General features: G+C 40.7%; 2 protein-coding genes across 3 annotated transcripts; one reads left to right on the top strand and one right to left on the bottom strand.

The window, feature by feature from the left end:
* The first annotated feature begins 897 nt into the window (after positions 1 to 897).
* Positions 898 to 10,214, top strand: Shf (WNT inhibitory factor 1). 2 transcript variants are annotated; one of them, XM_077411224.1, is made up of 6 exons: positions 898 to 1,762; positions 2,083 to 2,325; positions 4,071 to 4,262; positions 6,714 to 6,863; positions 9,328 to 9,423; positions 9,497 to 10,214. In XM_077411224.1, the coding sequence occupies exons 1-6, from the start codon at positions 1,603 to 1,605 to the stop codon at positions 9,730 to 9,732; spliced, it is 1,077 nt and encodes a 358-aa protein (XP_077267350.1). In that variant the 5' UTR covers positions 898 to 1,602; the 3' UTR covers positions 9,733 to 10,214. The 2 variants fall into 2 exon arrangements, with proteins under 2 accessions (XP_077267350.1, XP_077267351.1); XM_077411225.1 differs by having other exon boundaries at positions 909 to 1,762; positions 4,071 to 4,211.
* Coq7 (ubiquinone biosynthesis protein COQ7, mitochondrial) lies at positions 8,030 to 11,723 on the bottom strand. The gene is made up of 3 exons (XM_077411230.1): positions 11,529 to 11,723; positions 9,128 to 9,282; positions 8,030 to 9,052 (listed from the first exon to the last, which is right to left on the bottom strand). Exons 2-3 carry the CDS (start codon positions 9,276 to 9,278, stop codon positions 8,622 to 8,624), a joined length of 582 nt encoding a protein of 193 aa, XP_077267356.1. The 5' UTR covers positions 9,279 to 9,282; positions 11,529 to 11,723; the 3' UTR covers positions 8,030 to 8,621.
* Between the last annotated feature and the right edge of the window lie 102 nt (positions 11,724 to 11,825).

Here is an 11,825-nt window from a genome sequence, read left to right on the forward strand (position 1 = left end):
CCTCCGTCAGGATTTCTTATCATCTCTTTAGTTGATTCGAATTTCGATTTCCGCGCATCTATATGTACGCATAACTCCTGGCAAAGTTGTTATTAAACGATTTCTTAAAAATGGTTGATTAGCGAAAGTAAAGAATAAGTCAGATGTTTGGGAGAATAGGGAGGAAAAATCAAAGTCGATCAATTGTAAAAATTACGTTATAATTTAATTAATACAAATAAATGTTATATTCATAAAATTGTAAGTGGCCAAAAAATGTATAGTAAATTAAATTAAAAGGAAGTCGTACAGGCTAAACGCATTGAATCTTTCATATCAGAGATTATTAAATAAATACTTATTTTCAATGTTACTTTCATGCTTTGTTTCTCGCGTATTTGTTTACAATGCACTAATTATTTAGCCAGGCACTACAATTGTAAACTCATTTTACGTATAATTAATTAATGGACTTTGAAAAGTTTAATATATAAAATTGGCATTGTATATGTCAATTTATACATTGATAAAGCTTACTTTAGACAATGTACAGCTTGCAATTCAGGATAGAAAAAATTATATAATTATAATTAACAATTAGAATATATATATATTTATAATTTTGTATACAGGGTGTTACAAAAAACATTTAAAGAATTAAGATAAACGCACACGCGGAGATATTCTAAAATATATGTTAAAATACATATATACATTCGTCAAAATGTACGGCACGTAAAATAAAAAATAGCGTTCTATTTTGAATTCCGTCGCAAATTATAGATCGTCTAAACCGAGCTTAAGACAGTAAAATAAGAAGCACACGTGGCGCGCAAGAGAAAGAGGGGGGTGGGGGGGGGAGAGAGAGATATTGGCAAAGCAGAGATTCCAAGCACATTGTGCACGCAGCTTTAACTCGCGGCGCGTCACTCACGCTCCCCGGCGTGCCCCGGGCCCCGGGTCCCGTCTGCGAGATCTCTATCTCGCTCCACGGAGAGGTTTTGCTACTCGCTCCGCGTGCCTCGACTCTCATTGAGAGTCAGTCAGTCAGTCAGTCAGTCTCAGTCCGCCGGAGCGACGCGGTTCGCGCGCATCGTTACGCATCGCGCGCCGTTCGCAAGCGTGCAGTGGAGAGTTCGCGTTCGCGCGCGCCTCTCTCGTGCTCTTTCACCCTTTTTCGATTTCTCTCTCTCTCTCTCTCTCCCTCTCCCTCATTCTCTTTCTGTTTTACCGATCGAAGGGGTAGACAACCGTGCGTTGAAATCACCGCGGGATCTCCGCCGCCGAAAGAGGAGCGGGAGCGGAGAGGAGACGCGCGATCGTGTCCTGTGCGCGCGCGCGCGCGCGCCCCGTAAAATCCTCCGATTTCACGCGTCGGATCGCTAACGGCACGCACGTCGCACGTCGCACGTCGCACGCCCGCGGCCCGGCACGTTGAGCGCACGGGGACCCGGGGAGGCGGCGCGCCGGGAAACGTCGTTGCGCGTTAACCGCCAGGGCACGCACGGCGGCTGCCAGGGAAGAGGGGGCGAGTTTCTATACCGGTGTGCGCGCAACGTGCAACACCTGGGGCAGCGAGTGGCGCGCGGCGGCAGAGGCGGCGGCACGTCGCGGGCAATTATTATGCGATCGGCTGCGGCCGCCCTGGCCGCGGCAGCGGCGCTGGCCCTTCTCCTGGACGCGGCACTCGCCCGGCACCAGCACCACTCCGAGAACCCCGTCCACAAGCCGTCCGGTGACATCTCCCTCTGGATCGACCAGGAGCAAATCAAGATGTTCAGCGGTACGGTTCACAGATGTTGAGTGATGATATCCCCTCGGATTTCTTTTTTCCCCCCTAAGCCCGATACGTGACCCTCTTTCTTCGCTATACCGTCGCTGCTCCGATGCTTGAGATTACACGTATTATTTACCTTTGATAAGTTTGGGTGTGCAAAAAATATATGTTGTTAAATAAAATAAAAAATAAAAAAAAGGGAGAAAAATCCAATCACACGCTATTCGTGGTATCTATCGGGCCAACGTCGTCAACGATGTTAATGAAAATTAAATGGTATAAACATCGATGTAAGTCTGAAAAACTGTTTTCATTGGCTAATGCAGGGCTGGCAATGGAAATATACGCGATTGCGGAGGGCCAAGTGCTCGCATATCTCTTGGATCCGGAATTTGAGAGCAAACTGCCGATCGTACCGAGCGAGGTGTCGCACGTGAACTTCACGTGGAAATCAGGAGTAAAAAAGTACTATTATAATTTTTTTCGTTTAAAGTCGTTCGACGAGAGCATCTTGAAAACTCCATCCATCACGATTAAAACGCAAGGACGGGTGCCTAAGCGGCCGAAAGGTAAACATTTTATATCAATATCAAACGTATATCTATAAGCTACGATCGATGCGTGAAGGAGCTGAAGTTTTCCAATTCGTGTAATATATATATAGACACGAAATGAATATGATTTTCGTGTTTTTACAGGAACTTGCGATTTAACGAACGTTAGTTTAAAAGAATCTCTGTTATAACTATACGTATTTAATTATTGAAACCTAATACTAATATTGTGTTAATTTTTTAATGAGAAGAAATTCAATTATTATTGTTATTAAGAGTTATTTATAAAACCGCGCTTTGGAATATGATAAACATAAAATATCAAAAGGAAAGGAATTAATAAATTAAGACGTCGCGAAACGCGGAGATATCGCGACGAAGAAAAAGATTGTCGAAATCTAAATACGAGAGAAACATTCGCGATTGTTTTATTCGAGAGGTAATAGTTTTCAAAATAAAATGATATCTAGTCTAAAGGGTTCGAATAATATCGTAATTGTGGCGAGGCACGAGGCATTCATCGTTGCCTCGCGCGGTTATTTTTCGTTCAACGTCAATGATCAGACCCAAATCGCGAGGGCTGATGCGAGAGAAGTTTGACTTTTATCATTCGGCAAAATATAATTTTCACAATTAAGTCGCCTATACTTGGATATCTCTTCACGTCACTTTCACGTACCGTGAGACGGTGAAATACGAGCCTCCATATGTGTTCGCACGTATGCACGTTCGCTCGCTGATATACGTTCGGGATTCATTGTTAACTTTGATCTCTCTATATGCGGCGTTACGTAAGTGCCGCGCCGCGATGGTCCTTATTTACACAGTCGAAGGTGAAGACGTCTTTCACGCGCGGCGTGAAATCTACCTGATCTAAGAGGGAAAACGAGAAAATATTCTTTGTATAGAAATGCTCCGCGTGTTCGCGTCGTCCTTTTCGCCCGAAGATTATTTCGTTCAACTGGAGCACTTGAGTTTTTATTATACGACACCTGAGGACCAAGCCGAGCCTCGGTGATTTTTCAACGATTTTAAACATACTAAACGCAGCTCAAATAAATACACTACGTATATAAATATCACTTGTCCTGTCCCCGTGAAAAGATATTCGATTAAATCCGCATGAAATTGCACGTATTAGAACAATGTTATTGAATGTTATCTTATCGGATTAACTACAAGAACGTGTTCGATTCTGTTTACCGACATTTCTCCTTCTTAATCATATACGAAGATAATTATTTCTCTATTTTTTAATAAAGCACTTTTATGTTTGCGATTATATAACGCGGTTTTTTTTTTATCTTTACGCACAGTTTGATCGATAATATCTGAAACGGTCATAGGTTTGCGCGCAATTAAAATTAAACATACTTTTAGTTTCCTCTTAGGTTGGATAGATATATAACGTGTACTTTAGTTTTCTCGTTAGATCAAGTAAATATTACGCCGCACAATTATACCGAAGAGATCGAACTAATGGGAATCGAAACCCTCGCGCGGCAATAAGTCTGGTTTCTTATAGTCGCGCATTACGTTATATTTTCTGAAATTGAAGATAAAAATCAAAGATGAGTTGAATGTAAAATTTAAATAAGCATTTCAACGGGATCGAAATTAAGAGTCAAAATTAAAATGGAAAACGCGTACGATCGAAGGTCGGAAGGTTGGAAGAAAGAGGAGGGATAGGAAATACAGAGAAGATTCAGCTATAATACAGCGAGAGAGCGGACCTTCACCCTGTTTGTTTTCCGTTGCAGAATTCAGCATTCTTCTACCTTGCGCCGGCAATTCGGGCGTAGCGCAATTCGGGATCAGTCTGATGATCGAGACCCGCAAGGGGAAACCTCTAAACGGGACGCCCCTCCGTCTCCGTTTGAGAAAAGAATGCACCGTGCGCGGTGAGTGCGTCAGTCGCGCCCACGATCACCACCTCTTCACTCGCACATACAGTTCTGTATCAGCAGTAATTCATCGCCTAATTTGCCGCATGCTCTTGATCGATGCGGGAGAGGCGGTCGGGGAGTCGGTCTCTCCTCCGGCCTGTGCCGGCTGCCGGCTGCGGATCTCGGATCTTTTTCCCTCGCCTCCGCTCGGCGAGGATGCTGCATCGCGTCGCGTCGCGCCGCGCGTACAGCGGGATAGCGTAAAACGCGCCCACGAAATCCGGTTCGCGGACGGTACATTCGTTCCGACTGCCTCTCCTCCTTTTTTATTTAATCGACAGCCGTGGCATGTACCCGATATGCGCGCGCGTTTTGATACTTTGTAAGAGAAAGATTGTATCTACCTTGTATACCTGCCCGCCTGCCGGCCGGAACGATGGCGATGGGTCCGATAATTGTGCGAGAGAGGCGCGTCGAATCTTCTCTGCAGTCCGCTCCACGGTACTCCGGGAGATTTATGGGTGTTGCGTCGTGTTAAACGGTTGCTCCGAGCCTCGATCATCGCGACGAGATCCCGCTCCAAACGAGGATCCTAACGTTTGTCAAGGTGTCAAAGGGAGTAGCGAATCGATTAACTTTCGACTTGGACTTTTTCCCAACGCCCTCGTGAAACTTGTGACTATAATTTTACACGCGTGTATACTCTCGTTTCTATTGTCGCGTCGCAACAAGGGTCATCTCGAGATATCGGTTACGAAAACGGGAAGAATAAATGAGACGTCTCTTTGAGTCCCAAAATTTTCTCCGGGTATCGCGTGTATTTGCTTACATAAAATATGTATGCAAATAACGATCTTTAAAATGCAACGATATTCTGTAAACGTCGCCTCGACGATATGAACTTCACGGTTTCGCGCCCACAGGTTTCGGACCCATCGCCGCTCGCAAGGTGAAGACGTGGACCGCTTTTGCGAAGCTTACCTTTTGCGTAAAAGCATTCTCGTTCAGATTCTATTAACGCTATCTTTGTATATATTATACAACGGTCTACTTTTGTAACAATTGCGTTAAAGTGTTGAGTAATATCGATCGCTCTTTTTGCTGTATCAGGCGTGTTAAATGAGACACGAGTGTTGCTGATGATGAGCAAGGATAGGGAACGAACGTAATTTTGGCGAGCTCAATTTCCGATGCTGCGTGTACGCGAGGAAGGATCTTCTACCGAACGTCGGGTTTCGTTTATCCACGAATAAGGATCATTATCGCACGCACGAACCGTCCGATAAATGTGAACTCGGCGGAATTATGTCTCAACGCCAATCTTTGCTTTTCATTTCGCAACCGGGCAATTAACCGTTGTTATATTGTCTGACGTTCGAAGAATATTATTTGCTTTGGCTTATATATATATATTTTTTTTTTTCCCACTAAAACGTTACTACAGATCGGTAATTTTTCCCGGCGTTTTATGTGCTTATATTTTTTACATTAGCATTTATTAATTTTTTTCGTCTTGCCTGGCACTTTGTTTGTTAAGCGTTGGCCAGTCGTACGCTTCCTCGAGTCATTGTTCGCCCGCGAATTATGAATTAAGTGCCTAATTGCCTACTTAATGCAAAAGAACGCACGAGTCTGCTCTGCTTTCTCGGCGTCATTTTCAGCTCTCTCAATCTCTGTGCATTCGTGTTGCCAATCATCGAGTCAAGTATGTGTTTATCCCGCTATTTTACATACATAAATGTCCCGATAATATCGAGGATTGAAAGGGTTATATTCAGCATGTGCGATCGGTCGAATTTATCATACGAATCACGAATGAGAAAAGACTAGCAAATAACGATCCACGTGACGCGCAATTGTTTTCATCTACTCGAATTCAGATGGGCGTAGCGGCATACGATGCTCTCGCGAACGTTCCGTATAATCGCTTCTGCGATAATACATCGGTAATTCGCAGCATAGCAGGCCGAACGTGCAAACGTGAAATAATTAAATATGTTTAAACATCGAAGCTTTCTCTCTCGACAAGTAAAATTCAATCAAAAAGTCACGGTTTGCACTGCCATGGAAATGAGATAAAATATGTGTATGGAATATATACCAATTTTAATTTCTTCACGTAATTATCTTTAAAAAATAAAAAAAAAATTTTAAAACAATTGTAAAAAAAATTATAAATAAAGTTTATATCATATCGGTTATATAAATCGAAATTAATTCTCTGTTTTGACATAAGATATAAGAGATAAAAATATAACAGCGTATTGATCTCAGTTCCATGGCTTAGCCGTAGTTTTTGAAAAAAAAAATCGATTAAATCTGCATGACACTGCATGAATTAGAATAATGTTATCTTATTGGATTAACTACGAGATCATATTCGGTTCTGTTACCGAAATTTTTCTCGTTTTTAATCGTATACAAATATATTAAATACGTGTACGTACATATGTATGTGTGATATGTGTGCAGACATCGGGATAATATGCATCTTTTAACTGGATTTTATTTTTACAGAGCCTAATCCTGGTCCCTGTCCAGATGGTTATCTAGGGCCCCATTGTAAAAAAGCGCTTTGTTATCCGAATTGTATGAATGGCGGTAACTGCACGGCGCCAGGCGTGTGCTCGTGCCCGCCAGGATATCAAGGTCCTTACTGCGAAGGAGGTATAATAAATTACAACATAAATGTACGACGAAGTTCAATAGGAACAAGATGTTCTAAAAGTAAAGTCCGCTTGAAAGAGATTTAAATTTTAAAATTTTATTTTTATTTTCTATGTGTGTGTGTGTGTGCGTGTGCACCAAATAAAAGCGTTAACTTATCTCTCCATATAAATTTCCCAACAGATTCGAGCGGCTATCCAAGCAAGTATAATGTTTAATTTCAAGATATCTTTTGCATATAAATTTATAATCAAATTTCCGAGTCAGTTCTGTTTCACTTTTTGATTCAAGACAAAATGTTTCCCCGACAGATATTTTTCCAACTTTCCAAAAAGATGAAAAGGAAAAGATGCGAGGTCAGGACCGTGAAGGGCATGTTAGAGAATATCCTGGCCCAGTCCATTGTTTCAATAGTTTCAAAAGTTTTCCTCACAGTGTGTAGAGGTGCAGTTACAAAAAAGTATGACATTTCGAACATTTTGAGTGACAATAGTCCCTTCATGCTCGAAGACACAATCGTCACTCGTTTAATCTCACATGATTTTCATCTTTTTGGAAAGTTAAACACCGTCGTCAAGAAAACATTTTATCTCAGATCAAAAAGTAAGAAACGAGACGTAAAACTGGTTCAGCAAATTTTTATGTAAAAGGTATTTTGAAATTAATGTCGTAAAATGGAACAAATGTTTGAATCTCCGTTGGGAGATTATATGGAGAGATAAATTAATGGTAAGCTTTATTCTTTATACGCATATTTTAAAAAACAAATTTTTAATTTATTTCTTTCAAATATCTCACTTTTGGAACTTTCCTTGTACATGCATACATACACTACTCATACAAGTCGATTTTCACTAATACATATTTTACATAGTCCCATTAGATCCATGAAGAGCTACTTGAAAATTGATTGCATAGTCATTTTATGCATGTGTGTTTAGTTTTAAGGCTCCTGGGTATTCGCCGTGGCCATGTTAAGATCGTGATGTCAGAGGCGAGAGCCCAGGAGCTTTAAATTATATCTAAATCTTTTAGTTACTTCTATTAACAATACAATTAATAATACAAAGAAAGATCAATTACACAGTTACATTCATTAAAAATATCAGCGATTGAAAAGTGTTTTGAACTAGGGATCTCGTATACCATCAGATTGATTCGCCACGTAGAAAATCAAAATATAATTTATTCTATACATTATTATATACATTGTAATTAGAGTCCGATCGAAATAATCTTTTTTAATTTTGGCCAAAATTAACACAACCGAATATTCGTTTTCAATTTCGACCGAAACCGAAAACTGTATTTTTATGGAAATTCTAGAAAGATCATATATGTATACGCGCACATATATACTATATACTTTTTCTTTATAAATATATAATTTAATTATTAAAATAAATCATTACACATTATTACACAAACCTATTATCACATTCTATCGTATGCTATATACTATCCGTAGTATCACAATCATATTATTTCAATAATAACAAAATTTTTGAACATAAAATAAAAATATTTTTAACCATGTCTTTAAAAAATTTGTGGAAAATAAACAGTTTCAGCTACGTGACCAAAATTCCTTTTTAGTTTCGGCTGAAACTCCGATTTTTGGCCGAAAATGAAATCGAATTTTCGGTCGAAACTCTAATTGTAATATAGTAATCTGCAAGCAATCTATAAGCAACGATTGTGTAATAAAATGTAATGTGTAATATATAGTTTAACGTTTCGAATATTGGGAAAACGCGTTTATATCACTTTGGAGATGGAGATAGCTGTTTTACAGCCAAATTTGATCACGTTCGTCAGAGCTTGGTAGAACGGCGCTTGCTCGGCACCGCAATCTATGCCCGTGTCATGATGTTCCTGTTCCTCATCGCGGAATTTTTTGATAGTTTCGAGTATCTCTTTATCCACGTTTTCGCTATTCTCCATCAGCACGCGCAACTGATCGTTGTAGTGTTCGACAATCACAGTCTCCACTGCCACAGTGCACGCCATCGCCGCTTTCTCGCCCATGAGAGCGGTACCGGCGCCCAGGGCGAACCCGGCAATATTCCACAGCGGAGTGAGGACGGTGGGCCTGACTCGGTGCTTGCGAATCAATTCCTCGAATTTGAGACGATGCCGTTTCTCTTGATCCCACATGTGCTGTATCGTCGGCCCAACCGTCGTTCTACCTGCGCTTTGGCAGAAATCCATTAGAATCCTAATCTAAATCTGTATATCTACGTCGTATATTCGAGCAACCATACCTAGCACAGCCATTTGTCCAGCGTATATCCTGTCAGCTCCCAATTCACCGGCATGGTCGACTCTTATTATCGAGTCCAGTACTTTTCCAGCCGCGCTCGTGGCTGCTGATGTGCTGGCCAGTCGTACTCCCAGTCCTCTGACACGCAACATTTTTCTATAAAATTTGAAAAAGCTCCTTATTAAGATCGAACGATTTCAGGTATCTGCGCGCAAAAATGTTTGAATGGAGGAAAGTGTATTCAGAAGGATGTGTGCGAATGTCCAAAAGGCTATTTCGGCTTACGCTGCGAATTCTGTGAGTACAAACATGTCTCGTTAACGCACGTAAAACGTAGAAGAAAATTTTGGTCACGTTTTTGCCTTTTCAGCCAAATGTGTCATTCCCTGTCTCAATGGAGGCAAATGTAGAGGCACTAACATCTGCAGGTGTTCGAACGAATACAAAGGCAATCACTGCGAAATCGCAACCACCGCACGCATAACGTCGCAACGTTCGGCATGTAGCAAACCGTGTAAACATGGAACCTGTCAATCGAACGACACGTGTCTCTGCGAGCCTGGCTGGTACGGGAAGTTTTGTCACAAAAACAAGCCATGGGCTTAGGAACTAATGGAATACCTGCAATGTTATTTTTCGTACCAACCGTGGATCCTTTGGAAAAAACGACGTCATTCTAAAATCACCGGACGGAATTATGGCAGATTGTGTTTCATAATATATCCTGAATCGTACGGAGAAACGAAAGTCGTACGCGTTCGTAGAGAAAGAATCTCGCGACATTAAAACGATTCGTAGTATTCTTGTTTTCATTTGGTGCGAGGATAAAGAGACATTTAAAACTTCACAAGATTTGGATTCAAATCTCGATTGGTAGCGTTGATGTAAAATTCGTAGTTTCTAATTTACTCTGCCCCAGATGTGATATGTAAAGAGCTGCTTTATGCCATTTTACAACATTATTGTATTTAGGTATTAATACTTTTGTACTGTAGAACAATTGTAAAAACAAAATAGGAACAAAATGTATTTTCTGTAATGGTTTTAGAAAGCACGACTATGAAATAATTCAGCATTGTAGTAGCGTGCCTGTGATGGACTTCTTTGCCTATCTTTTTCTGTGTATATCTTAGAATATAGATAAATAAATGTGGTTTTATTATAAATTGACAGAATGTGAATGTCAAAGGGAGTCTGATAGTTTTTAGCGATTACACCATTTAGAAAATGGGTCCAATCTCGAAAAAATTGTTAATTACACACACACACACACACACACACAAACCAATGTTCAAAATAACCAACTGAAGTATCTTTTTAACATTCTTAACGAAGGTTGACATAAACGTTTCATATAACACTATAGCACTAAAGGTTAAAAGAATAAAAAGCAAGGGAAATCGGGGGAGTTAATTTTTTGCACACGTGTTTCTTTATAGAAGGATATTTGTTTACATCAAAATAGTAATGTATTTAGTAAGTTTCTACATAAATTCCGTTAATAAGGAAACGTGTTAAAACGTTAGTTCTAATCTTTAATAAAGTAACATCCCTAGCGACAAAATATTTTGTCAGAAATTTTCTAAAAATTTCTTGTTTTACATTAATGAAAAATTTTGAAAAAATACTAACATTTTTCAGATACTTTTAAAAGTAATTGAATGAAGATTTTCAGGATATTTCAGTGTCTACAATACGTGAAAATTTCTGACACATTGGCCTAGTTTACACCGTGCGTTTAGGCCGCGACCTATACCTTATATTCAACCTAAACACGATAGGTCGCGACGATGTAAACGGTTGCGACCTCGCTTGGGTCAGGTCTCTTTTTCGCGTGCCCTGACCTAAATTAAGTCACACGACGTAACGCGTGTAAACGCAGGTGACCTAAAGATCGCCTAAAGTGCAGAGAGTGTACCAATAGATACTGGATACTGAATTTTTATCTATATTTGACCAAAAGTATCATAGGTCTACATGGTGTAAACGTTTTGTTTAGCAGCCTATTTTAGGTCAAGGCATGGGTCAGGTCGCGATCAGGTCGCACGGTGTAAACTAAGCCATTGTGTGAATTTTCTCATATTTATTCAGATTTCTACCAAGATGCGTCGACAGGAAAAATGTGAAATATTTCATCATTATTTGGTCAGTTTTTCTGAAAAACATTCCAAATAAAAGATCTGAAAAAAACTGAGACATTTTTCCATCAGGGATATATAGATTTTTACTTGACAAATTAATCATCGAAAAAATTAGTCCAAGTTCAGATCAAAGTTACCTTTGGTCATAATCCAGAACTAGGTACATATTTATTGTCGGTTTTACAGCAAACACGCGAGATTACGCATCGAGGAACCGTGAGACGGCAAAAACATACAAGATAGGGAAGATTGCATACTTACGTGAGCGACTCGTGCGAAGCCCCGAAGCACGACGTTCGCGACCGAGGCAGATTCTCGAGCGGCGGAGACAGCCAAGGGTCTTTATCGCTCGAGCGACGAGGCGACGAGATTCTTCTTTCCGCTGCGAAGCGAAAACGGAAGAAAGGAAAGCGGGCTACGCAGGTTATGGTCGTCCGACATTACCGCATCACGATTACTCAGCGCGGCTCGACTCGAGGCAATCGGGTCGGGCTGGTCGGGCATCGGGCATGGTCGGGCAGTCACGTGTCCGGCCGACCAATGGCGGCGGGCGTAGTT

Source organism: Temnothorax americanus, unplaced genomic scaffold (assembly GCF_048541705.1).
Source record: "Temnothorax americanus isolate GAGA-0224 unplaced genomic scaffold, ASM4854170v1 Scaffold3, whole genome shotgun sequence".
Lineage (NCBI taxonomy): Eukaryota > Metazoa > Arthropoda > Insecta > Hymenoptera > Formicidae > Temnothorax > Temnothorax americanus.

Bases quoted from the DNA above. Each gene is read 5' to 3' on its own strand.
- Shf (XM_077411224.1), top strand. From the start codon at position 1,603: ATGCGATCGGCTGCGGCCGCCCTGGCCGCGGCAGCGGCGCTGGCCCTT. The intron at 1,763-2,082 runs GTACGGTTCACA...TGGCTAATGCAG, and splicing joins GCAAATCAAGATGTTCAGCG to GGCTGGCAATGGAAATATAC. The intron at 9,424-9,496 runs GTGAGTACAAAC...TTGCCTTTTCAG, and splicing joins CGGCTTACGCTGCGAATTCT to CCAAATGTGTCATTCCCTGT.
- Coq7 (XM_077411230.1), bottom strand. From the start codon at position 9,278: ATGTTGCGTGTCAGAGGACTGGGAGTACGACTGGCCAGCACATCAGCA. The intron at 9,053-9,127 runs GTATGGTTGCTC...GCCAAAGCGCAG, and splicing joins TGGACAAATGGCTGTGCTAG to GTAGAACGACGGTTGGGCCG.